This window comes from Capra hircus, chromosome 19 (assembly GCF_001704415.2).
Source record: "Capra hircus breed San Clemente chromosome 19, ASM170441v1, whole genome shotgun sequence".
NCBI classification, from domain to species: Eukaryota; Metazoa; Chordata; class Mammalia; order Artiodactyla; family Bovidae; genus Capra; species Capra hircus.
Genome location: NC_030826.1, coordinates 38,375,558 through 38,402,397, shown reverse-complemented (window position 1 = coordinate 38,402,397; position 26,840 = coordinate 38,375,558). Strand labels below are relative to the sequence as shown.

The window sequence follows — 26,840 nt, the reverse complement described above, 5'->3', positions numbered from 1 at the left end:
ACTTTATGGAAAAATGCACTTTCTTACTTTATGTTGGACAAGTAAAATGAGGGCTGACCTTCATTTTCCTACCTTAGCCTCCATGTGGCCTTTCACCATTTCTGATTGCATACCCGTCAGTAAGAAATTTTTGATCATGCATACCCCTATGTGTTGATAAATTATATACCTGTACTACTGTACCCCATATATTGTGTAATCATAAGACACAAAAATAGATATTAAAAAGCAATTATATGAAAAATAAATATAAGTAGGAGTTCTAATATCTTTTTTCTGTACCCAACTTTGGAGATACTGGGTTATAGAGGGTAACTTGTAATTCTTAACTAGACTGCATTAAATTTTGAGTGATGGCAAGAACATTTCTCCATTGAAAGTATACTTGGAGGAAAGAATGGTATCTGTTCATTATCTAATGATGGGGAGGAGCTGCTTCCCCTAAGAATCTTTTCCCAACAGTCCTCCAGATAATTCCCCATTCCTATCTAACTCCCTTCTCAACTAACACTGAGAAAGGACATAAAAATACAAGGTTATAGTCGCACCTGGCCTCATCAAGGATTCTAGCCTGACCTCCCTGATGTGAAAAGTTGTAAACGCTGAGATTTTATGTTTTATTATACCTTAATTCTCAAAACCTTAGCAGGATGCTGTATGGGAGAATATACAGGCTTGAGGGGCAGAAAGGGTAATTTATCAGACCAAGGTCACAATGGAGCTAGAGTTCAAACCCAGGCCAGTCAGATGCCAAAGCCCAAGCTTTTCTCTCATTTGTCCTAGACAGATACTGTCCATCTTAGTGATACAAAACAAGGATCCATACTGTACGTATTTAAGATATGCCATCCATTTCCTTCACAGCACTATGTAAAGGTGCATTTGTTGCTTATTTATTGCCAGATTTGCCAACTATAATGAAGGCTCCCAAATTTGGTGACCTTGACTGTCTTTCCTCAGCCTAGGGCAGTGTCTGAAGTATAGACCTTTATAAATATTTGTTGAACTAATGACACGCTAGTACAGTTGAGGGGGTCTCTGAAATGGTATCACTTAGCCTTTGAAAGGCAGAGACTTGGGCTCCTGGCTCTTACCTCATTTGCTGGATGACTTCAGGCTAGCCTCTTAACCTTGGGTTAATTAGAGAAATGGGAGCAGGATTAGTCAGTAGTCATACAGTGTTCATTTTATGCACTTAACAAGATGCCAGGCTTGTAATAAGCATCTTAAATAAACTAATACAAGTAACCCTCATCAACCCTATAACAAAGAGACCATTTTAGTCCCAGTTCACAGATGAGAAAAGTGCAGTGCAGAAGGGGCAAGCACCTTGTCCAGTAAGCGAAGCAGGGCTGACTCCCCATGCTGTGCTTGCCCCGTTGGACTGTTGCAGACTGCTGTGCGTGGCTCAAGGATGAGCAGATGAGCCACTGCTCCCAGCAAGCTTACAGGTAACAAGCAGGGAGAGACATGGATGAAGGAGTTTTGGAATTAAATGATGAAGTCATTTTGCCTTGATTCCATGAGGTCCACTGTGAACCTTTTGTCAACTGTCAAAACAGCTCAAGGATGGAGGGGGAGGTGTGTGACATACTTCCTAAAGCCAACTTTACTCCCAGCTGGAGTTTGAATCTTCTCCCTGTACTTCTGCTTCACTTGCCCTCTGAGCTAGAAGCTTTGGGGAACAGGGCCGGAGGGCAGGGTGGATGTTGGTGCCTGATGGCCCCAAAGTGCACTCCACCTCTGAATTACCCCTGTGCCATCAGCCAATCCTGGGCAGTGCAGCATGGGTAGGAGGCCTGAGCTGTTCCCTCTCCCAAGTGTTCCTAGGCCATAAGTTCCTGAGCTTAACTCTGGGTATGAAACATACCTTCTTGTTTGAAAGCAAAGTACATCTCAGCTTTGGAGCCAGGCCTGAGCTCTGGATGCAGAGGGGCAGCCTGTCACCATCCTGAAGAAAAGATATGAAATGGCTTCCTGTGAATTAGCTCTTCATTGCAATGAGCAATGCCTCCTATTTTCTGACCCCTGCCCTTCAAAATATTCTCAGTCTTTAGAGTATAACCTTGTGCAAATTATTTTCTGATCAGGAGACTCCTCATCTGCAAAATAGGGATCCAAATGAAGGAAAATAGAAAGTTCTAAGCACAGGATCTCAACACATGCATTAATTAAATTTACTGATCAATAACTGTCATTGAATTATGTGCCAGGCTCCAGGGATACAGTGGTGAATGAAGCAAATAAAACCTTCCCATGGAGCTCACATCTGCTGGACAGCACATAGTATTCAAAAATTCAGTAGAGGTATATCTCACTCAAAGATATTGTGGATTCTGTTATAGACCATCCTGATGAAGAGACTATCTTGATAAAGCAAGTCATACCAATTTTTTTAGTTTCCCCTGTGCATAAAAGTTACATTATACTGTAGTCTATTAAGTGTGCAACAGCAATATGTCTGGAAAAAAATGTACGCACCTTCATTTAAGAATAATGCTGTTGGAAAATTGGTGCCAATACACTTGATCAATGCAGGATTGCCACAAACTTCCAATTTGTGAAAAACAGTATCTGGGAAGTGCAATAAAGTGAAGTATAATAAAACAAGGTATGCCTATAGACGAATTTTTAATTGGGAGATAGCAGAAATGCACACAGTTGTGAAAAATATGAAGCACAAATAGTTATCAACTGCACCCAAATCTTGCAGATTTGATTGGAGAATGTATGTTACTTCCACAGAAACGGGGATCTGGGGAAGGAATGAGTCTTGCCAACTGTGCAAACCTCTGATATGATGGAAGACTATTGGCTACAGTTGGAATCCCAAGATGGTTCTGGAGCAAACCCTAATTTTCTAGGGTCTAGAACGGGAGGGCTAAGGTGGCAGCCGAATCCAGCATTGTCACATGTGTCTAATCAATTTTTCTGCCTGCCTGATTCTGTTTGAGTCATCTGCATTTTATTTTGATTCAATCTTTTTGCCAGCTGCTAACACCACCTCCTCCATTTCAGGCAAGAATGGGACAGGAAAGATCGTGTTTCTCCAGAGCAAGAGTCCTGGGAGTGGGAGACAGTCCCCACCCCGATGATTTCCAAGGAGAAAACATGTTGGGCTGACTTGGGCCCTGCTTCTGTCTCTCCCACCAGTAACTCAGCCATCCAACACATTCCCGCCTTTCCTCTCACTTACCCCCCCCTTTCCCCAGGACCTTGGGTTTTACCTTTTTCTGTCTCTATCATGATGAACCCTGATAATATGGGTTCCTACAAGGGATTCAGACCAATCGCCAGTTTTCTCAGGTGAGAGAGGTAACATCTAAAAGTCACACAACTTCACCCACTTATTCAACCAGGAACACTCCTTCCTACCCTTCAAAGTTTACCTTAAACATTACCTCATCAGAGGATCTTCTCTGACTACTTTACCTAAAGCAGATTCCCACCCCCCCAAAAAATTATTCTTTATTGTTACCCCTTGTGTCTTCTTACTCTTTATCACAATTTATAATTGTTTCATTTATTAATTTTTTTTTCCCATCTGACTCCTCTACTAGAACATAAGCTCCATGAGGGCAGGAGACAACAGGTGTTCACGAAATCCTTGAATAAGCGTACAGTGAGCAAGTACTATCAGGGCAGCTGGGGATAAGGATGGATAAAATGCAGTCCCTGTTCTCAATGTCTGTCCAATACAAACAACAGAATCAGAAATGGGGGGATGCTATGAAATTAGGTCTAGATTCCAAGGAGGTAATTTGGGGGCACCTGAACCAGGCATAATATCTGTTGGGCTTTTGCTACCAACTGCTTAGAATCCCAGATAAATCACTGGGCTGGCCCTGCCGGGTGACTCAGGCCTGAACCTTGACAAGCTCAGAAGCATCAGAGCTGACAACTAATCTTGTAGAGTGTGTGCTTAGACTATACCTGGGCCCATTACCCTTTCCAGTGAGAGAAGGGCTGCCAGTCAGTTTCAGGTCCAGCTGATGGCCCAGTCCATGCTCATTAAGACCTCAGGCAACCCCACTACATTTATTTCCAGCCTCCAGTCTTTTGCCTGGTCTTCTAAGAGTTTTGGAAGAGAACCTGTACAGTCTTAAGGAAGATGACACCTGCCCAGCCCTCTGGATTAGTGGGGTGTCAGATGTCCCAGCTGGGTAGCCTTCATATCTAAAGGGCAGGGGGATTGTCCCACGTGGCTCAGAAAAAAAGCCAGTGTTCTGGACTGTAAAAGTCTAGCAGGAGAGACTGGAAAGGAAAACAGCAGGAAAAGGAAGAGGTAGGAAGCGGTGAGAATCCCTTTCTTTGAAAGGAAGGAATACAGAGCCTCTGCTGGCTCTTCTGGGAGTTCACCCTTCAGTCCACTCTTCTCCCTACAGTGGGGCAAAATGGGAGCTGCTGCTGCTGCTTCTCAAAGCTCACAGCAAGAAACGTTTTTTCCTGTCCTTTCCGCATTCACCACCCCTTTCTCCAGTAGCCAAAAAGGTAGGCTCAGGTTCCCAGCAGCCTGAACCTTCTCTCCAGATGTGAGGCTTCAAGCTAAATGCTGAACCCACCCAAAGCGCCTGATTTACCCTATACCCTGCTTCCAGGGTTGGCTTGTCAGGAGTTAGCCAGAGTCCTCCAGAATTTCTCGGATCATTCTCTACTGCAGCCAGGCTGGCCATGCCTCTGCCCACATTTTTTAATCCATCAGGGAATAACCAAAAAATTTTAACACCCCGGAAGAGACGAGTCACAGATCACCTTTAGTTCCTATCCCCATTCCTCTTCTACAGTTGCCCAGGTTAGGAATTATCGCCAATTTAATTCAGAGGGGTTAAGTCACTTGCCTAAGGTCACACAGTGGGAAAGGGACAAAAACTTGTGACTCCTCCCCAGCAGTTTGGCAGGTGCACAAATACTCTTTGTGGAAAGGGTGAAATCTGTTTGTTCATTTCGCTGGCCTGTGGGCGCCTCTGTGTGTTGGGGGAGGGGGTTGTGTGTGGGAGAGGGAAGCTGTTCTCCTTCCTAATGAACTTTTATCTCCTCAGTTCATTCTCATTTCCAAAGTTACTGATTTAACGCTAATCCGACTGAACTCCACGGTTACAGTATTTATTATCAGAACAATGCCTCCTCCCCCAAGAGCAATGAAGAGTAGGTCTAATGTTTTCCTTCTCAAAAGAGCAAAGACCAAAACAATCCAATAAAGAATCTCACTTTCCCCTAAAATATATATCCTCAAAGCAAATCCCAACGCACCACCCGAGTTCCTACGCTGTCCGCAGACGCCCCCACACACCCGCCACGCCACACTGCGTGGGGAGGCGTCGGGGAGGGGGCGCGGAGCGCGGCCGCGCGGCGGGGAGCCGGTGGGCGCCGGGCGCGCGGCCAGGCTGGGCCGCACGGCGGGGGCGGGCCGCACGGCGGGGGCCGGCCGCCCCTCGCCACGTGGTGGTGGCCGCGGCGGGGTCCGTGGCGCCTTCCCAGCCAGAGAAACCCGGAGCAGCCGGGGAGGAGGAGGAGGCGGCGGCGGCGGCGGCGGAGGAGGAGCGGGGCGGGAGCGAGGGAGGGGGGCTGGGGGGAGGGGTGGGGGGTGGGGAGAGACCCGGCGGCGGCGACAGGGCGAGAGCGGAGCGCGGTGCCAGGGGGGTGGGGGCACCGGTGCCCGTCTGGGGAGGGAGCAGGCGGAGGGGGTAAGCTGCGATTACCAGCAGGAACCGGCAGCAGCTGTGAGTCCCGGCAGGGCTGGGCGTGGGGAGGGGAGCGGCGCCTAGGGTTGGCCCCCGGGGGTCGCGGGGTGGGCTGAAGAGGAGGTTGGCCCGCAGCTGGTCCAGGGTAGCGGGGAGGGGAAGGGTCCGGCGTCGGCCGTTCGCATTCCCCCTGTCCCCCTCCTCCGCCGCTTCTCAGGCCGCACCGCTTCCGGAGCCCCTTCCCCGGCCCGGGGAGGTGGACTAGGGGCCCGGGGCTCGGCGGCAGTGGGGGAGGGGGCTGCCTGGTCCGGGCCTCTGAGAGGGGAGGGACGACAATTTCTGTCGGCCGAGCTAAAGGGGTTTAAAGGGCGGCTCTTAAAGGGGCCGCAGAAGGGGCCCGGGCCGAGCAGGCACCCCTTCCCCATCCGCCTGTCGTCGCGCTCGCGCGGGGCCGCTGGGCCGAAGGGAGAGAATGCAGAGGAAGCAAACGCGGGACGCGATCGCCCAGGAGGCAGAGCCCCAGCTCGTGGGGTTGGGCTCGAAGTGGCGGGCCGGGGGTCGGGGGTGTGGTGAGCGCTGGTGAGCGGAGCTGGGGGAGAGGGGATAGGCTTGGAAAGGAGAGGGTTAAAGGTGGGGCCAGCCCTACAAACACGCGCACACACTTCTTACTCAGACCCGGTCACACGCGTTTCCCTGGCACTTAATGCGGGGCGGTGTTGGGGCCTGGGCCCGAGTCCTCTGCACCCAAGGCTTTTGCTGCCCGGCTTTGGGAGGTCGCGGACCCCACTGCCTCAATTCACACCTCGGGAGCCCCCTCTCTTACGCGCACACATGCTCCGGCGCGCGCGCACACCTCGGACATTCCCATAGTGCCTCACGTGACACACGGCCCCGAACGTGCCCACCCTTCACACACGCTCACGCACGCGTGCACACACGCACACACAAACACTCACGGCCTCCCGGTCACTTCCCCCTCCATCCGACCCCCGCCTGCATCCCCGCTTAAGGCGCTCATTGACTATGACACACCTACACTCATTCACAGACACACACTCCCCCCACACATGCCAGCCACAGACACACATTCATAAACAGGGCCAGGAGAAGTACACACGCACCCCCTCGCCTACTGTTTCGGGAGCCCTGAGTCATTCCTGCCCCCTCCCAGGGCTCCCCACTTCCCTGTGTGCAGGCACACAGGCCGGGCTTAGGAGTTCTTTGTCTGCCCTCTTCACCTGAGCCCTGCGGCCTCTCCCAGAGCCCCCTTCCCCTCTGTGTTCCCTCAGACACAGCCGAGGACTTCCTGTGGGTCCCAGGTCAGGGGTGAGGAGGGCCTGGAGGGTTGCCACAAACCCAGTGTGAGTTGGGGAGGCGCTTCCTTTTCCTGAACTCTGGGATCCTACAGGAGGAAGCTGGGAAGTTGGGCGGGGGCCCAGCAGAGGATGTGCTGACCGTGGTGGGGCTGACCCTCCCAGAGCACTGGGCCTTCCTTAGGGAGGAGCCAGGGGTGCCGGAGGCCTGGCATGAGGAGCTTGTCAGAGAGGTATTTGGGGAAGTGAGGCCTGGGGTGGGGAGGGGGCTGAGGAGTAAGTCAAGGCAGGCCTCATCTGGGCCCCCTGTGCTGGGAAGGCAGCGCTCTCCTGTCCACAGGTCTCCCTGGGTTCCGGAAAGAGTCCTTCTCTGCTTCTGGCTTCGCTTACTTGTCCCTATTTGTCCCTGCTCCCTCTGTCCCCTGCAAGTCTTACTTGCTTCTGGTCCCAGCCCCTTCCTCAGGGCAGCAGAGAAGAGAAGATGGGTCTGGGAGGGAGCTGTGAGACACAGAGGCAGGACCAGGCTGCATCTCAGCTGGCCACAGAGCTCCTCAGGCCAGGACAAGGGGTGTTGGGACAAGCTCTGGGCCCCCCTCCCCACCGTTGCTCCTGCTCTCCCAGGAGGCCCAGGGCGGGCTGTGGCCCAGGCCCTTGCCATGGAGTCCATGTTTGAGGATGACATCAGCATCCTGACCCAGGAGGCCCTGGGGCCCAGTGAGGTGTGGCTGGATGCCCCTGGAGACCCCTCGCTGGGGGAGGACATGTGCTCTGCCTCCCACTTTGCCCTGATCACAGCCTACGGAGACATCAAGGAGAGGCTGGGGGGCCTGGAGAGGGAGAATGCCACCCTCCGCCGCCGCCTCAAAGTCTACGAGATCAAGGTCAGAACCTGGGGGTGATGGGGGTCTGACTGTGTGTGTGGCAGGGGAGGGGGCTGCTGGAGATCCAGCAGAGACTTCATGGATCCGAAAGAGGGGTCTGGGGCACTCGAGGATCCCTCATGAGGATTATGGCTGCTCTGGATGGATGGGGACTCCGGAGAGCCCAGCACCAATCAGGAAGGGATCGGGAGGGATCCTCTTAGGAACGCTAGACCTTAGATCTAAAAAAGATCTGGCTGGTGGGAACCGCTTCCTGGGCCATGGGAATTGGGATGAACAGATCCCACTGGAACTGGGAGGGAGAGACTAGAACTCTGAGTCAGGTTGTGGGATGGGGACACAGTTAGGCTGAAGCTCTTCTGAGGGCCTACCTCATTCGCAGTACCCACTGATCAGTGACTTTGGGGAGGAGCACGGTTTCTCTCTGTATGAAATCAAGGATGGTTCCCTGCTGGAGGTGGAGAAAGTCAGCCTGCAGCAACGGCTCAACCAGTTCCAGCATGAGGTGAGCCCTCCCTGAGTCTTTGTTCCAATCCACCTCTGATAATCCCCAACCCCAGCCTCTGGCCTTCCGTCTCTTTGATCAGAGATGGCCATGGTCCCCCACAGTACCAGCTTCAACTCCGCCTGCCCCTCCACTGGGTGCTGGCAGTGGGGGTGGGAGGCACAAGGTGCTGCTCTGCCCCCAAGTCAAGGTAGGCCTGACTCTGGCTGCCCTCTGCCCTCTCTGTGCCTCATCCAGTTGCAGAAAAACAAGGAGCAGGAAGAACAGCTTGGGGAGATGATCCAGGCTTACGAGAAGCTCTGCGTAGAGAAGAGTGACCTGGAGACGGAGCTGGGGGAGATGGTGAGGTCCAGGGAGCCTGGGTGCTTGAGGGTGTGACCTTGGCTGTGTGCTTGTGGTATGCACTCTGCGTGTTCATGTCTGTCTGTGAGTGTCCACGTCTGGTAAGTGGGCTTGTGTGTCATACAAGTTGTGAGCAACTCTGCGTACATCCTGACTATACAGTGACGGAGGATGGCTATGTGAGTGGCCCTGTAGAACACTGTGAGTCTGTGTGTATGTTTGGGCCTCATGCTGGGTTGACCCTCTGCCTATAGCACTGTGCTGGAAGGCTGTATGGGTGAGGACAGAGGGGACTGGAAGTGTTTGTGACTGCTGGGATGGGCCTTGGCCTGTGCGTGATTCTAAGTCACAGTATGGCCATGCAGTTGAGCAAGTGGGCAGGTGTCAGTCAGGAGACATGGTCTCTTACTGACTCCTAGCTATGACCTGGGTCAAGTCACTTAGCCTCTCTCCTGCCTCTGAGAAGTGGGGCAAATAATAACAACCTTGCTGAGCTGTTATGGGACATTCGTGTAAAAACGCTTTGACTTAATCGCCATTTACATGGCACTTACCTGTGTGCCAGGCATAATTCTCATCTCTTCACGTATATTTACTGATTTTAATCCTTGTAACAAACTGACCTCAGAGGTAGGTGTGGTTAGCCCCATATTACAGATGAGGTACACAAAGCCCAGAGTAGTTACGTCACATATACAAATGGAACTTTTTATGCTCTTGAGGGGGTGGCAGTGTTCGGATGGGGGCTGAATATCTTTAGAAGTGTTTCTATGTGTTAGTGACAGGGAAGAGGCATTAACTGTGACCTTGCAAGGGGCAGTAGCCAGAAACATCTGCATTGCAGTTGATGGGAGGGACCTTGTACTCATGGCCTCTTGGAGAGTGGAGTTGGGATGTGTGACCTGGGGCCTCCGCTCAGTTTAGAGGGGTGATGGATACCCAGATGTGGGGAAGTCCTGGGTTTAGGGAGCCCATTGGATTGCCCTGGCCTGGTGCAGCCCCTCACCCTTTTTTCTCCCTCTATAGCGGGCCCTGGTGGAGACTCACCTGCGGCAGATCTGTGGTTTGGAGCAGCAGCTGCGGCAGCAGCAAGGCCTCCGGGATGTAGACTTCCCCAGCCTGAGCCCCCCGCCCGCCCCTGCCCCGCCCTGTGCTGATCTGGACCTTCACTACTTGGCACTGAGAGGGGGATCCAGCTTGAATCATGGTGAGATTTCAGTGACCCCTGGTATCCATACTCCAAAGTCCCCCCAGCCAGCCCCCCATTTCAACCCCGTTGGACACCTCCAGGGTTTCAGATTGTTAGTCAACACCCCATTCAGTTCAGTTCAGTTACTCAGTTGTGTCCAACTCTTTACGACCCCATGGACTGCAGTATACCAGGCTTCCCTGTCCTTCACCATCTCCCAGAGCTTGCTCAGACTCATGTCTACTGAGTCAGTGATGCCTTCCAATCATCTCATCCTCTGTCGTCCCCTTCTCCTCCTGCCTTCAGTCTTTCCCAGCCTCAGGGTCTTTTCTAATGAGTCAGTTCTTCGCATCAGGTGGCTAAAGTATTAGAGCTTCAGCTTCAGCATCAGTCCTTCCAATGAATATTCAGGACTGATTTCCTTTAAGATGGACTGGTTTGAGCTCCTTGGAGTCCAAGGGACTCTCAAGAATCTTCTCCAATGCCGCAGTTCAAAAGCATCAGTTCTTCGGTGCTCAACTTGAATATGAACGTGAAGTCGCTCAGTCGTGTCCGACTCTTTGCGACCCCATGGACTGTAGCCTACCAGGCTCCTCTGTCCATGGGATTTTCCAGGCAATAGCACTGGAGTGGATTGCCATTTCCTTCTCCAAGGGATCTTCCCAACCCAGGGATGGAACCCAGGTCTCCCACGTCGTAGACAGACGCTTTACCATCTGAGCCACCAGGGAAGTTCGGTGCTCAACTTATACTGTCTTAAATTTCTCCCATAATCACCTCATCTCTCCTTAACCAACTGTCCCCTCACCTCACCACTATTACTCCAGGTTCTCCCAACTGACATCCCTCCCTTAAATCCTTCGTTCACAGGCTCCTCCTGCCATTCCTATATATGCCAGCAGAGGGCAGCCCCACCCAGAGTCCCCCTGCTCGTCTTTGGTTGCGATTAGGAGAGGCCCCTAAGGATGCTTGGGGACGAGAGTCTGACCAGGGAAACTCTTCCAAAGCCCATCTTCTCTCTCCCCTGACCTCCAGGAAGGTTAGAAAATGCAACGCAGCCCATCACTGCCCTCTGCTCTTAGTGGAGGTTTGTCTGTCGTCCTAGGGTGGCTGCCCTCCAGCTGTCTCTCTTGGAACCCTCGTGCTGCAGCTCTCACCTGTTTCACTTTGTGTTGATCTGGGAGTGGGTGGAGGGTACCCAGCAGCTGGTTCCAGCATGACATTGTCCTTTCCTCTGCAGCAGGCTGGCCAGGCGCCACGCCGAGTATGAGTGAGCTGGAGCGGCGGCGGCTGGAAGAGGCTCTGGAGGCTGCCCAGGGAGAGGCCCGAGGGGCTCAGCTTCGGGAGGAGCAGCTCCAGGCCGAGTGTGAGCGGCTGCAGGGGGAGCTGAAGCAGCTGCAGGAGACCCGGGCCCAGGTAAAAGCGGGGGCACCAACCCCTGGCCCCTGCTCTGGCACCTGTGGAGCTCTGTGGAGTGCTGGGAGCTGCTGGAAAGAACTCTTACAGAGATCTGGGGTTTCCTCACTGAGTACAGACCCGCCCTGGGAATGGTAAAGAAGGGAGGTCCAGGCCAGTGAGGTTGGGGTCTGACTGCTCCATCTTTCCCTTAGGATCTAGCCTCCAACCAGTCGGAGCGGGACATGGCGTGGGTGAAAAGAGTTGGGGATGATCAGTAAGTCACTTTGTAATCCTCTTCCTCTGAACCTCTGCAACCCAGGGGGTGGCGTTTTCCAGGTTCCCTCTTCGGTTCACTCCTTCCCCTCCACATTGTTTGGGGGAACCTCTCTTCCAAGCAGTCCGGGCTGTGTTTTGGGTTGCTTGTGCGGCTCTGCATCCTTCACAGGGAAGGAGGCGAGGTTCTGGCATGCTCAGGTTCTAGGAGGTTCCCTTTGCTTTCTCTGGCACCCAGGCCTGTGTCTTGTCGAGGTGTCGGGTTGAGAGAGACTTCCTCGGCAGCTTTGCTGCTGTGTTGTGTCCTCTGGTGAGTTCTGGGTCTCTGTGGGACTCATTTTCTATCCCAGTAACAAGGCCCAGCCAGTTGGGTTAACCAGCTCCTCCCTGACGAGGAGAAAGGAGAAGATGGTCTCTTTCAGGATTGTCTCCTACCTCAGGAAAGAGAAAGCTGAGACTTAAGAGAGGACAGACTTCCTTGAGTTCATGCAGCAGCAAGCCGGGAATTAGAACATATCAGGCTGGGGTGTCCCTTGGAGATCCTGCCATTGAAGACAAGCAGCAGTAGATGGGAAGGGCGCTGTGTCAGTGGGGTGCCTAGTAGGGGCCTCTGGGGCAGCACTGGGCAGCCAGGGAGAGGGTGCCTGCAGCCCGGCAGCAGTGAGCCTGGTGCCTCTCACATCCGCACCCGAACTCATCCTCTCCCACTTTCTGAGAAATAGAGCACAAGCCTCCTTCCGCCTAAGCCTTCCCCCCACAAGATGAGGAGTGTGATGCAGACTCCCTCCTTTCATTGGTGGGGAAGACTGAGGCCTGGAGAGGGCAGAAGCCAACCCTCCAGCACACACACACCCGGCTCCGGGACCCCCTGGGCCTCCTCACCTTCCTCCCTGCCCTGGTCAGTCAGGGGTACGCTCACCTCTCCCTGCACCCTGGGGTGAGGACCTGGGTGGAGCTGTGATAGCTGGGGAGTGAGAACCTAGTTTGTGGGACTAATGGGTGGGACTCCTCACTGTTAGGGCCCTCTGCAGAGAGGGTCCACCCTAGCTTGTGGCTGGCGCTCAGAGCCCGTCCTAGCCTGTATGCCCAGACCCGGAAAACACACATACCCATACATGTTCCAGAATCCTAGCTTGCCCCTAAAGTCACACCGTATCTCCCTTTATGGCTCACTAAATCCACCTCCCTCCCAGAAGACCAGTCGAGAAACCTCCCTCAATAGGTTGAACCCAGAGAGAGGATTTTTTTTTGGCTGGAGTCTGAACAGCCAGGCTTCGGATCTCAGGGACCCCTCCTGGGATGCTGAGTGGCTCAGCTTTGCTGATTTCACCTCGTTGGCCCCAGGTTTCCCTCACAGGCTCAGCGGTCCATCACTGCTGAGGGATGTGAGTGGAAGGTGGTGTGGGGGAGGCCGAGAAGAGGTGGCACGTCCCCAGGGGCCGAGTGAGTGGGTAAAAGAGGATCCCTCCCACAGACGCCTCTGGAGGCCATGCCATTCATGCCACTCCTCCTAGCCGGAACAGCCCCTTTTCCTCCCCTTGCAAGGTACCTACGCCTACCCTGTCTCTTAGCCAGAGGGAGCTGGGCTCTGCTCCAGGCTGGTCCTACCAGAGGTGACATCCAGCTCCTGCCCCGGGTCTTCATGTTTGGACTCTGCTCACGGCCTCCCGGACGTCTGCCCCTGGAGCCAGCCGGGCCCTGCCTGCCCAGCTTGACGGTTCCTTTCAGGCCAAGCATCTCTGGACAGCCCCAGCTTGGCAAGAGTTAATTCTCAGAGGAAGTCCTCACTCCCCCGGTAGTTTTATTTTCTTATAAGCTCAGCTCCTTTTGGTAATAAGCTGCTTCCCGAGTGCTCCCTCCCCTGTCCTCCCACCTGAGGAGGCGTCAGTCACCTGCCCTCAGCTGCTTTCCCCGCACCAGCCCCTACCTTCCCTTCTACTTCTGCCTGACCCTTCAGGCGCATAGGGATTTTACATGTGGGCCTTCCCGGAGAGGATAGCCGAGGTGGGTTATCTGGATGGAGGGGTGAAAGCGGAAGAGGGGGCCACAGAGGTTCCTGAGTCCAGCCCACGCCTCGGTGGGAACTCATTGTATCCCAAGAGGTACTCCCCTCCTTGGTGTGGATGCCTCCAGGGTGGTCGTCACTTTTACTGTGGGAGTCCTGGCTGTTCACATAGCCTTCCCCACACTACAGCTGCCTCTATGAATTCCCCTCTGTGAGGCTGCCCGGTGCTGAGGGGCCAGGCCTGGAGGCAGTCCCAGCCCCAAGGTTTCCAGTCTCCCCTATCCCAGCCCCTGGTTCATAAGACCATCGTCAGTGTTCCTCTGACAATGGGCACCCAGACCAGATCGCCACCCTCCAAATCTGACCTCAGGGCAAGATTTCCCGGCCGTGTGGTCAGCCCAGCATCTGGTAGTCAGTGCCCAGGGGAAGGGCCACTGAAGGTGACCCACCTTCAGTGACCAGGGGCTAAAGGCAATAATGAAGGAAGAGATGGGAGTGGAGACCAGAAGGGTCCCAGCCAAGCGAGAGGTGCAGACCCACGGCCCCCTCCTCTGGCCTATTCAGGGTCTCAGGTCCTGAGTGTGGCCTTCCTGGGGGTGTGGCTAACTCTGAGGATGGAAGGGCGATTGTGGAGAGGGGGCTTCTGAGGGGATGCAGGGCCAGTGAAGGAGGGGGTTCATCCACGAGGGGAGCATCTGTGAGCAGATGGGGGTTCAGTATCAGTGATGAGGGGGAAAACTATTGGCCTTTTTCCCCAACATGGGGGGCTCAATGTTGCAGCCTGGGTGCTTTTCCGCCCACTCCCCCCCACCCCTCTCTCCGCCCACAAGCCTCTGCGTGGGCTGCGGTTAGTGGTAGGGGAGAAGTGTGAACTCTGAGAGAGAGAGGATGGAAACTCTGCACAGAGGTCAAGGGCAGTGTAGGGGGGTCAGGACGGAAGTCGGAGACCCCCGTGTACCCTGAGCTCAGTCTCATGCCCCAGAGCCAGCAGGCCCAGGGCCTCCCCCTTCACGCTTCTCACCCTCCCTACTTCCTTTCTTTCAAATTTCCTTCAGCCCGGACGCCCAGCCCACAGGACTGAAGCCCTGAGCTCTTGCAGCCTTGGGGCTCCCCAAGGGTGGGGAGGGGTTCTGAAGTCTAACTGTGGTCTGAGGAGTTGGTGGGCTTTGAACCACCTCTGACCCTCTCCCTGCCAGGGAGGCAGAGAGCAGCTCTTACCCACGCTAACTCCCTCGATGAGGAACACCACATCCTCCCCTCATTCAAACCAAAGTCATTGAGCTGGTATCTCCTTAAATGGATCAAAACTGGTTTCCCCTTTTCACCACCCATCTCCTAGGCATTTCCCCGAGTCCTTATTCCAGCAGACACCATGCGAGGCAGTTTATCTATAAAATCTCATTTGAGTCTCACCAAAAACCATGTGACAGTGTTGTCCCCTGAGCAAATCAGGGTACAAGGAAGTAATCAGAGAAATTAAGTGCAAATACCAAGCAGGTCCTGAAATGATGGGGTAATAGCACTTCTGTGGTGTTTTTATGGTTCAAATTCTTGTCCAGGTAGGAGGTCCTTATACGAGGAGGAGCGGCTAGCCCAATTTGTTGACTGATCACTTTTGAAAGTGAAAGGAGGCCCTATTAATAATTCTGCCAGGTGACTACTGTCAACCAGGACAGCCCTGGGCAAACTGGGATCTGTGGGCCCCCAGCCTGGAGGAGGACTCAGATTCCAACCCTGCTGTGAAACTTCTCCATTTAGCTGCATCTGGGGAGGTTTTCTAGACACAAAGAACATCTGGCTGAGCTGGGAGGGTGGCAGGGGCTGCCATGAAGAGCCGGGCTCTGTGGACCGCAAGTCATAGCTGGTCGAGGAGAGTGAAGGGGCTCAAGGCGCCTGAAAGGAAGTGGTAGATCTCTGGGTTGTTGCAAGCGACTTCCTCCTCCCCCCAGCCCGCAACCTCAAGTCCGCTCCACGGCCGGGTGCCTGTGGTCCCCTCCCTGAGGGTCAGGCCGGGCGGGAAGACTAGTGCTGGGTGTGCCTGTGGGTAGTGGAAAGTTTGGTCCTTAAATGCCCCCGCAAGGGTGAAGTGGCTAGGGGGCAGCGGGGGCAGCTATGGGCAAGGATGGAGGAGCTGGGAATGCTGGGTTTCTGTTTTCCTCCTGATTCTGTCAGCCAGGGATTCTGACCACATGACCAGCTCTGATCCTGATCCCATCCCTGCCTGTAACCCCCATCCCTCATCCTGACCCCAACTCTGTCTCCAGTCCTGACGGAAGATGATCTCATCAGACCCTGACTCCCGCCTTAATCCTGACCTCGAGCCGTCCCTAGTTCTAATCCCATGACCCACTGCTAGCCTGAATCTTGACCCTGCCACATCCACATCCTCATGGAGGGTCCAGCACATCACAGGGCACCCAGTGAACCAGGAGGACACTGCACTCAGAAGCCCGTGTGTCTCCCAGCTGGTTTGGGGCAGAATGCTCAGGTCGCTAACCTTTCTCATCTCTGTTGCTTTATCAATAACAGTGAAGATGATTGTTTCTACATGAGTTTTTGAACTCCCTGAATTATTCGTGGAAAGAAAGAATGAAAGGATAAGTCAACAGAGGGTGGAATGGTGTGCAGGGGCTTGGAGCCCTCTTTCCTGCCAGCACTGCCATTTGCACTCTGGCTCCTCCAAAGGTGCCAGCTCAGCAGGCTGAGGTGCCAAGAGCCTGTTTGAGTCCCTGCTTCATGCCACTGCTGCTCTGTGATGACCTTGAGCTGGCCTCTTAATATAAACTCTGTCCTTCCACTTCCACATGTGTTGAGCACCCTCCTATCCCCTCCCTGGACAGGGCTGCTGATACTCAGGGATCCCAGGCCACTTTGGAGGTCCCCAGTCTCTTTCTCCTCCTCTTAGCCTTCTGCTGCCTTCCCACCTATCTTTTCCCCCTTCCCTGATCCTTTTGGAAGGCAGTTGATAGCTGAGTAGTGAGCAGCCTTGACTTCAGCATCCAGGAGACCAGAGCTCCCATTCCAGCAACTCCACTATTACTAGGCTTTATGACTTTGGTCAACTGATTTAACCTCTGTAAGCTTCGGTTTTCTCATCTGTAACATGGAGGTAACAAGCCAGCCAACACTGCAGGGTTGTCCTGAAGATTAAGTTCTTAGCACAATGCCCGGCCTCTGATAAGGGCTCATACAGATTATGATTCTTTTCTGGGTGCTTCCCAAGTTCTGAGAGATTCAGACGGAACTTGTTCCCCATAATTTAAGCAATGAGGAAGCACCCAGATGCAGGCATCTGCTGCCGTTCACCTGACCCAGCCTTCCCAGACAGCCGTGATGGTGGAAAATAGCACTCAGGTGTGGGCCAGGAAGCGGAATGTGTATTCAGGTGCACGCATGCAACTCTTGGTTGTGTTGTGAAGTTGAGATTTTTTCCACTGAATTGGCAGTGTTTTCTAACGTGAGTCATTCAGGTCGTTAGCGTATTTAGCAGCCCAGGCCTGTGCCTCTTGAGGTGGGTAGTCACTAAATGCAGGAGGAAGGTCTCACAGCACCTTGGAGCATCAGGTCTGGTCCCCCTAACCTTGCCCAGGGTCGCAGAGGCAGTTTCGAGGGCTGCCTGGAGCTCCTGGAGGACACGGGGCAGTGGTGGGGGGTGCAGAGCTGGAAGAGGGGCTGAGTGTCCTGGGCTAGGGCCTTCTCCCTTCCATTTCCTGCTGCCTTGTCTATTTTGCTGCGAGGAGGGTACCGGGAACTCGGTGCTGGAAACTAGGGTAGCTCCTGACAAGGGGAGGAAGGCAGGCAGAGGAGAGATGGGGCCTGGCAACTGAGTGTGGCAGGTGAGATCTCTGAGGCAGGGTGTGAAGGCGACGACCTGTATCTGTCACCTGAGATACGCAGTGAAAGCAGATGGGGAGAGAAACTGGCTGCTCGGTCAGAGGGGATGTTCCATCTGTGCCCTACCCAGAGCCCCCTCCTGCCCTCACCACTGGGGGGTTAGCATGATTGTCTGGAAGTCCCCAGTCTGAGGGAGGGTCTTACCCTCAGACCCCCTTGGCTTGAAGTGGGGAGCCTTCCACTGGGAAGTCCCCCATTTACTATGGGCCATAGACCGGACCTCTCAGTCTGATGAGGGTGATGCCGTTCCTTCCCATAGACCCATGCTAAAGGAGGAGGGCGGGGGACATAGGACACCCGAGGGCTGAGATAAGATGGGATGGAGGCTGCAGCACCTTGGCAGAGGCTCCCCAAAGGACTCCTTCCCTCTGTTCCTGTCCACCATCAGACTGGTAGAGGGCACTCTCCCTCCCTAAGAAATGGGGTTGTTCCCCAGAATCCCAGCCTGTCTGCAGTAATTTGGCTTTGGCCCAGATGGGTTAAAAATAGTTTTGTTGTGGGAGGGGCTCCCCCTCCACCCAGCTCTGCCCCAGGATTAGTGAGAGAACAAGGCGAGAGTGAGGGAGTTCAGTCACCATCTACCCGCTGCACTCGGCTTTTCCTGCCCTCTGAAGCCCTAACCTCACGACTTCCCGTCCTCTTCTCCGGGGTTGGTCAGATACACATACTCTCTCTCTCTCTCCCCCCCCCCTCTCTCCCCCCCCCCCCCCCCCCGCCTCTCTCTCTCTCTCTCACTCACTCTGTTCCTCACTCATCACACTGGTCTCACACCTCCCTTTATCCTCTTTTACATGCCCCATTACCATGAGATGAGAGCAGGGTCGTCTCCTTGCTTCCCAGCTATTGGGGCAACACCCCCCTCCCCCCCACCTCCCCGAGACAGAATCCCTCTGGAGTGGCCAATCTCTCTGCCATTTCCCCCCACCCCCAGCTCCAACTTCCACCAAGTTCCAGAATCCCTTTTGGATTGGGTGAGGGGGCAAGATCTGGGGAAACAATATCCCCTGCCTCCCAGGCTCTGTCCAGGCCCAGATCAGAGATGAAGGCAGTGACCCAAGTCACCTGTGTCACAGGCATAGTCTCCTGTTATGTCAGGATGGGCTCCCTGGAGGTGTGCAGGCTAGGGTGGGAGAGAGAGGAGGGGCAGCACTGAGAATGGTAACTTTCATTCAGCCATTCTGGGTCAAAGGGACCCAAAGAGAAAGGGAGAGAAAAGGAAGTGGTTGAAGTCTTTGCTGAGTCTGTTCCAGCTCCATGAGGGTGGGTGCCCTGGAGGCCTGAGCAGGAAGTGGGAGGAAAAAAAGGGAAAAAGAGGGACTTCCCTGGCGGTCCAGTGGTTAAGATTCCACCCTTCCACAGTAAGAGGCACAGGTTCAATTCTTGGCCAGGGAACTAAGATCTTGCATGCTGCATGGCCTGGCAAAAAGGAGAAGAAGGGAACAAGAAAGAAAAATGGTAAGAGAGGCTCAATTCAATACTGACTTACTGAACAGCTACCGGGTACCAGATCCTGGACAAGATGCTGGGAATACGAACACAGTGATGATCTCTGTGTTTGAGGAACTCCCAGTGAAGTTCCAGAAGAAGGCAACTTTTGTTAGGTGCTTAACGTGAGTGGTACCCCCTGGAGGTGTGCCGGGCACAATAGCTGTTCACAGAGATCTCCAGGTAAAGGGCTCCCTGGTGGTCCTGGGAGTTGCAAGACTGAAAGGAGCAAAGCAGTGGACCTAGGCATACTTGGGTTCAAGTGTATCAGTCAGCACCTCTGCCAAGCCAGGAGGCCATGTCTTCACTTACAGAATGGGGCTCTTCATAGGCTGTGCAACAGCGGTCTCTAATCTTCCAAAGGTGAGAACTCCTCTGGCCCCCCGCCCCCATACGCAGATTGTACTTCACTATTAGTATGAGTACTTTGAGAAAACTCACAGCGACAAAAGCTACTATAAATTCAGTGCAGCTTTTTGATGAATCTGTGTTTTATTTGTCACCACAGTTTCTGCACAGATTAGAAACACATTCACACATACCTGTATGAGATGTGTTCAGGCCACAGACAGTGCTCAGTGAATACACAGATTCAGGGAGCCCTTGAAATCACTGAGCGCTCCAGCTCCCGCCCATTGTCTTGGGAACCACTGCCCTAGCCCCAGGTAAGGTATAGGGAACCCCCTGGAAGAGGTTCCCCTTTGAGGTGGCCCTTAATGCCCAAGAGAATTTCTGCAGTGGGGGTTGGAGGGTCTGGGAGGGGAGGGCCAGATGCCAGGGCAGAGGCTGTTCTTCCTCCACAGCTGTGACAGTAAACCCACTTCCCTTCTCCGCTTACCCACTCTCTGCCCTCTGACCTCAGGGTCAGGGCAGGCTGCGGTCAAGCCTTGACCCGGGTGACTGGGTGTCCTTCAGGGTAAATTTGGCACTGGCTTACACGGAGCTGACCGAGGAGCTGGGCCGGCTTAGGGAGCTGAGTTCGCTGCAGGGGAGGATCCTGAGGACGCTGTTGCAGGAGCAGGCCCGGAGTGGCGGTGAGAGGACCCAGAGGGTAGCAGGGGCCACCCTCCACTTCCTTCCACGGTACCCCGGCCTGTTCCACTCGGGAGGAGACTGGGTGGGCACTGGTGGCTGGCAAGGCCCGGGCTCCCCAGTGCTGACGTCCTCTAGCCCCACCATTGTCACCTGACCTGTTCCGCTTCTCTTCTAGGCCAGAGGCACTCGCCGCTGTCGCAGCGCCACTCCCCGGCCCCCCAGTGCCCCTCGCACTCCCCGCCGGCCCGCGCGGCGCCCCCGTGTCCCCCTTGCCAGTCCCCTGTCCCCCAGCGCCGCTCCCCTGGGCCCCCCTGCCCCTCGCCCCAGCAGCGCCGCTCTCCGGCCTCGCCCTCCTGTCCGTCGCCCGTCCCGCAGCGCCGCTCGCCGGTGCCGCCGCCGTGTCAGTCCCCCAGCCCGCAGCGCCGCTCCCCAGGGCCCCCCACCTGCCCGGCCCCGCAGCCCCGGCCTCCGCCGCCCCCGCCGCCCGGGGAGAGGACGCTGGCCGAGCGAGCCTACGCCAAGCCGCCCAGCCACCACGTGAAGGCCGGCTTCCAGGGCCGGCGCAGCTACTCCGAGATGGCGGAGGGCGCGGGCTACGCGGGCGCCTCCCCGCCCTGGCTGCAAGCCGAGGCGGCCACGCTGCCCAAGCCGCGGGCCTACGGCGGCGAGCTCTACGGTCCCGGCCGGCCCCTCAGTCCGCGGCGCGCCTTCGAGGGCATCCGCCTGCGCTTCGAGAAGCAGCCGTCGGAGGAGGAGGAGTGGGCCGTGCCCGCCAGTCCGCCCAGCCCGGAGACCGGCGCCATCCGCTGCGCCTCGTTCTGCGCGGGCTTCCCGGTCCCCGAGTCGCCCGCCGCCACCGCCTACGCCCACGCCGAGCACGCGCAGTCCTGGCCGTCCATTAACGTGAGTGCACTGTGGCTGGAGACCCGGGAGCCCCGCCCTCGGCTTCGCACCGAGTGATGGGCGGGGCTCCCTGCCTTGGACGCCACACTCCTCCCCCGGACGGTGCGTCCCCCTCTCTCCAGTGGCGTTTTGTTGGCTTGAATTGGGGCCGACTCTTTGAAACTTGTTCAGTTGCATGGTTAAAGACCCAGTCTTCAGAGTGACAGTCCTTGCTTTGATTCTGGACTTCAACACTTAATAGTAACCATCTATTAATTGGTGATGGAGGCCATGCTGACACGGGTCTTGGGTCCCGGCAGGGACAGCCCTGCTCATTCAGCTCTGTTCATCAGGCCTCAGAGCCCTTTTCTGTCTGTCCTAGAAGACAACCGTTTCTCAGGGCTGTATCGTTTCACAGAAATAGTGAGTTTCCTGGATGTCAGAGCCAACCCTTGCCACCTGGAAGGACCAAAATACATTCCAGTCAGACAGAAAATTATTTTGGGGCTGTACATTGTTAGGGTTATCCGTTGCTCTGAGTTATCAGGGAGCTGTGTCTGAGTAATTCTGAGGGCATGTCTGGGTCTTGGCTCCCCTCATTGCTGCAGATATCCTGGCAGGCTGAGCATACCTACCTCCCCATTCAGCACCACCTGGGGACACCATGCCCAGGATTGGAAGAGTGGGTGCTTAACTGGGGGAAAGTGGTTAGGGAGGAGGAGGAAAGGGGTGATATAGAAGTGCCCAGACGCCTTCTCATGCCACAGCGCTCCCTGCCTTGAGTCCTAGGAAAGGGCAAGCTGGAAAGTGGGGACTGTGAAGGACTGATGTGGACCATAAACAACTCCTTTCTCTCCCCACAGCTGCTGATGGAGACAGTGGGCTCTGATATCCGCAGCTGCCCCCTCTGCCAGCTGGGTTTCCCAGTCGGGTACCCAGATGATGCCCTCATCAAACACATTGACTCCCATCTGGAGAACAGCAAGATCTAGGGTGCCTCCCCCCACCCACTGGCAGTTTCTCCTCCTCCTCCCATCACCCCCACTCACTCACTCACTTTGAATGCTGCATGAATCTCGTGGGGGGCCCCTGCCCCTTGCGACCCCCAGATACCTCCACTAGCTACTGAGTCAACATGTGTGCCGTCTTCCCTGGTCCAGGCACCACTCAGCCCTGACTCTTCCCGGGAGGTCAACCGAGGCTCTCCCCAGCTCCCTGGCTTCTGCTGGGGAGATGGGAAGGGCTGGGATGGGGAGGGGCGTATCCTACCCAGCCTCTCTTTCTGCCTTTCTCTTCTCAAACAGTTGGATCCAAGAAGGTATCTAGTGCTTGGGCCTGGGAGAGGGGAGGGTATCAGAAGACTCCAGAAGCTCCCCCAGCCCCTACCCAGATGGCCACATTTCTCAGGCTGTGCTCTGTCCAGGGAGTGCCTCCCTGTGGGGCCCCAGAGCCTGCCCTGCACACTGATGCCGGTTCCTCTGTCCCCTGGCCAGGTTGGAGCTCGTGGCATGGGCCCCCCACTGGGGGAAGGAGGCATCTTGTTTCTTGCCATTCCCTGCAGGCCAGCCTTATTTCCCCCCTCAGCCCACCCTGGGGAATAGGGAGGGTGGGAGAGGAGAGGGAGGATCCTAAAGGACTGGGAGCATCTGGCCCCAAGAGTCTGCCCTGAGGCACCATGGCCCGCAGGCTGGTGAACCATCTGTGTCTGCCTCCCAGGCCCATGCCCTCCTTCTGGAGCCCCCAGTGTCAAGGCACAGGTTGTTAAGGCAGATGCGTCCCCCCAACCTGACCCCACTCAAGCCCTGACACCACAGGTGCCCTGGAGCCCAGGTGTGACTCAGCCTCCAATAGCTGGGTGGATGTTATCAGGCCAGCCTCCCAGGCCAGAACCTGAGGATGGGCCCAGGGTGCTGTGGAGATCAACTTAAAAAGAGCTAACCCCCTTCCCACACCCCAGCGACCCACATTCCCTCTGTGAAATCTACCTCAGAGTCGTACCCTCAGAAGGACGGGTAAGCAGGAGGCCAGGGGGTCCCCGGGGCTGAGATGGGGAGCTTCCCAGGCAAGAGCCTGCTGCCCCACGATAAGTCCACTCTCCTCCACTGCGAGCCTCTCCCAGGCCTCAGCCCGGGCGGGGGCAGTGGGTGCTGCTGTCAGTGCACGTACCATTCTGACCCAACTCTTCCAGGCCCCCCACCTCCTCACCCACCCCCCTCCTCAGTGCAGGGGAGGGAGGGGGTGTGTCGGGGCGGGGCAAGTGGCCGAGGACTACAGGGACACCTGGCATTGTACCTTAAGTGTCCCCCTAGGGAGGCGAAACAGGGAAGGGGGACTGGAAAGGGGAGGCGGGGCCCCTGAGCTCTCTGAACAAGTTGAAAGTCCAAATAAAACTTACCTGTTCCATCTGTGCTCGGTCTGTGCTCTCTGTGGCTGGGGGAGGGAGGGAACCCTTCCAGGCGGAAGGTCTTGGAAACTGTCTCAAGTAACCACAACCACGGGAGGGCAAGTAGGGGATGCTTAGAGCCCCTGTGTTCCCAGGTGGTTCTGGAGACTCAGGCATGCGAGTGGCTACAGGTGACTTGTGATGTGGACTTTATTTGGAACAGATGGGGAGCAGCAGAGGGTATCTTCGTGACCAGCCCTGAGCAGGTGTCAGGGACTCGTGAATTTTCCCTCCCAGCAGGTCTGGCAGGTAGAAGTTCTATAGCCTGAGGATTCATGCACCTGTAGCACTATTTTTTTTTTTTTCATCAAATGATTTCTCATGCCAGGAACCAGACTGGAGCCTCAAAAAAGGAAGGAACATTTATTTGGGTTCCATGTCCTTGTGGGTCAGAGAGTGGGTAGCGGCTCAGCGGGTGCCTTGAAAAGTGCCATAGCCTGGGAGGTCAGAGCCAGGTCGTGAACCTGTGACTTCTGCCCCAGCTTGGGCCGTGCCCTCTCATCTGCAAAAAGAGCCTGAGCTACTTACTCATCAAATCTTGGTGCCTTTCATTTCCATGTGACACTTTTTGGCCAAGGATTCACTTGGAAGCAAAAGGCAGGAGCCACTGCTCACTGAAGGCCCAGGGTCCAGCTCGAGACCCGGGGTTTACATCCCTCCGCGTTCCTGCCAAGGCGCAGTCCCCACAGGGAGCCTTCCCTGCTCCTCCATTGCAGCTGACAACTACAGCTGCTAAAAGCTTGTCCAACCCTGATTTCACCTGTAGCCAAGTCTTGACTGCCAGGGAAGGCAAGAACAGACATCCCCATGGGACATGGCTTCTTACAAGCCCTGGGAGAGAGGGTTCTGGAATCTTTGGCACATGAGTTCCCCTGATTTTCTCCCACTTCATGGAAGAGGTTTTCTTTCTGCCATGGATGAATGCAGCACCCAGGTGTCTGGGTTTTGTTTGGATCCCTGGAAGCATTTGCTTGAAGGACATGAGAAAATTAGGGGGGTGGTAAAAAGACACAAAGCAAAGAGAAATCCCAGCCATTGAAAAGATGGGCAAAGGATGACCTGGAAATGAGCTGTGTGGGGGCATGGCTTGCGTAACCTCACCTGGTCCCTGGGCATAAGTCTGAAGGGGTGAGGAAACCCAGCTACCCACAACCTGGACACTCCTGTCACAGGGGAGGGGAGTATGGCAACGTCAGGTGCGGATTCCAGCAACATGTCTCCTCGATCTCTGGGGACGTGGGAAAGGGCTCAGATGCAGGATGGGAAGCTGCTTGGGGCTGGAAGGGAAGGGGAGGAAGGAAGAAAAAGCTAGTGTTTCCTCAGCCCAGTTCCTCTAGACCTGCAGCCTTTAACTTAATGCCTGCCCAAAGGAGAGGACTAGGGGGTGGAGAGCCCTGCCAACACTCATCCTTCTCTTCCCAACGGAATCTGGACGCTTGTTACTCTTTGGGAGTAATTCAGGGACCCCAGGGCCTGAGACAGCGGGAGGCAGAGGGGTCTGGATCTCTGGGCTCCTGGAGCGGTGAGGAGGGTGGGACGACTTGCACAGGAGTGAAGTGGGGGAAGACTCCGTCGAGGCTGGAGACGACACCTGGGAACCGACTCACTTTCACCAGCACAGATGGGGAGCTGGACTTGGGGAGGAGGGGTCAGTGGCAGGGAGAAATCACAGACTCCAAGCCATCCGTGCTTCACCTCCAAGTGCCTGAGGAAAGGCCGACACCCAACATCCCAGCTCCAGCCCCGCTGCCCTCTGTCTCTCCTTCATCCACCAGCTGCCCTGTGGGCCTCCTGGCCTCATCTTTGATTTCCTCAGCCAGAGCTACCAGCCTACAGCCACCCCGCCCTTCTCCTGGGTCCCTGTAGAAGCTGTGCCAGGTGATCAGCTGAGGAATTAAGAGCTTCTATCAGAAGCTGCTGCTGCTGCTGGTGCTGGTGTGTGTGTGTGTGTGTGTGTGTGTGAGAGAGAGAGGCGGAGGATGGGGGGTTTGGGGGGGTGGGAAGCTGATCGCTAGCAAACGGGAGGGGTGTGTGGGTGAGTCAGCCGTGTTAATGAGAAACACCACACCCCGCTGATTAGGACTAATGAGGAAGAACAGAGGGGGTGGGGGTTTCAGTCAGTGATATCTTGACAGGGTTGCTTGCTCCCCCAGTCCCATTTCTTCCTTAGCCAGGGCAAAGAACAGAGCCACTTTGGCTACTGCAGGAAGAACGGAGGTTAGACTCAGCGATGAACCGCCCGGCGTGAGGCGGTCCTCGCTGAGAAGGGGTTGAACAAGGAGTCTGGGCAGAGACCTCATTCAGGGGAACTGTGAGAGATCCAGTATGCTCCTGCTCCTGCCCATCCTCTAATCTCTCTGTTGATTCACTCCAGAGAAATTTCTGGCACTCAGAGCTGTGCCTCCCGGTTGCCTCAGTGAAATCTAATGGACCTCTGCAGAGGGCCCTGATTAAGGGGGTGCTGCAGACAGGGCTCCGGGCTGTGCCCTTCCTATTGGCAGCCTGGTTTGAGGCATTGACTGTCTATGCAGATGTTAGTAACCCAGGGGGGCCTGGCAGGGCTGAGGGCAGGAGGGGTTGGGGTAGGGGAAGGCCTGTGGGCATCTGCTGAAGGCCCTCATGGTAGCTGCCCTATCCTTGTGGCAGAGGCAGAGGCCCCCAGAACCCGCAGCGTCACCCTGCCCCTCCATGCCGACTCAGCTGAGGGCAAAGGCCCCAAGCTTGCCTGGCCTATGTTCCAATCCGATGTGAGTGCAGGCCTAGGGGAAGGGAGGGCAGAGGAGGGCTGGGAGGGGGACAGGATGGGTGTCGGCCAGCACCTCCAACACCTCCTCATTTGCATTACCACTGACACCCTTCTTGACCAAGAAAATGGAGCCAGAAATAACAAGGGGGAAGGTGGATTCCCTGGGGGGACCTTTGAGGTTCTCTTTCCTTGCTCCAACACTCCCAGTGCTGAGGGCAAGAGGGCAGCCACCCCCTCCCACCACTCACCGGCCCCTGGTAGGGAAATGTACTTATATTTGCTGCTCCCTCCGCAGGTTGGGCAGTCACCCCGTCCCAGCCCCCACCTCCCTTGGCCCCGAGAACCCCAGCCTGGCCCCTTTCTTGGGAGCCCACACCACCTCCCTCCCGTCCTCTGGGAACCCTCTCCCCGGAGCCCCTCACACAGCGGTGCTGGCCCAGCTCTGCCCAGCTGCGTTGTTCTCTTCAGCTCGTCCTGCCTCCCCTCTCAGACTAGGCGTTTCCCAGGGCAGGGCCCAGACATCCCCTGCCACCCTCGAGAGAACATTCTGCCTGAGAAATAATCCCAACACTAGCAAGGGAGCTTGTGAGTAGATTCGAGAAACGGTGAGAGGTAGACCAGAGGTGCGACCCTGGCCGTAGGGTCATGAGGTGGGAGGGAGCGGGCACTCCCAGCTCCATTGGAAGAGGCCTCTGTCCACCTTTACTTGGAGATACTGCCAGTTGTCCGCTCTCTGTCCTCTGCGATCCTTGGAGAAAGGGCCAGGAC

General features: G+C 55.5%; 1 protein-coding gene across 4 annotated transcripts; it reads left to right on the top strand.

Annotated features, from left to right (window-relative positions):
- On the top strand, window positions 5,595-23,295 carry TBKBP1 (TBK1 binding protein 1). Of its 4 annotated transcripts, none has more exons than XM_018064961.1 (10): window positions 5,595-5,720; window positions 7,616-7,875; window positions 8,258-8,380; window positions 8,618-8,722; window positions 9,749-9,929; window positions 11,152-11,327; window positions 11,522-11,583; window positions 19,882-20,000; window positions 20,177-20,904; window positions 21,747-23,295. In XM_018064961.1, exons 2-10 carry the CDS (start codon window positions 7,651-7,653, stop codon window positions 21,873-21,875), a joined length of 1,848 nt encoding a protein of 615 aa, XP_017920450.1. In that variant the 5' UTR covers window positions 5,595-5,720; window positions 7,616-7,650; the 3' UTR covers window positions 21,876-23,295. The 4 variants fall into 4 exon arrangements, with proteins under 4 accessions (XP_017920450.1, XP_017920451.1, XP_017920449.1 ...); XM_018064962.1 differs by lacking the exon at window positions 5,595-5,720 and adding an exon at window positions 6,267-7,227; XM_018064960.1 differs by lacking the exon at window positions 5,595-5,720 and having other exon boundaries at window positions 6,267-7,875.

Excerpts from the sequence above, each read along its gene's own strand:
- TBKBP1 (XM_018064961.1), top strand. The coding sequence starts at position 7,651 with ATGGAGTCCATGTTTGAGGATGACATCAGCATCCTGACCCAGGAGGCC. Across the intron at positions 8,381-8,617 it reads TCAACCAGTTCCAGCATGAG|TTGCAGAAAAACAAGGAGCA; the intron begins GTGAGCCCTCCC and ends TGCCTCATCCAG. Across the intron at positions 11,328-11,521 it reads TGCAGGAGACCCGGGCCCAG|GATCTAGCCTCCAACCAGTC; the intron begins GTAAAAGCGGGG and ends TCTTTCCCTTAG.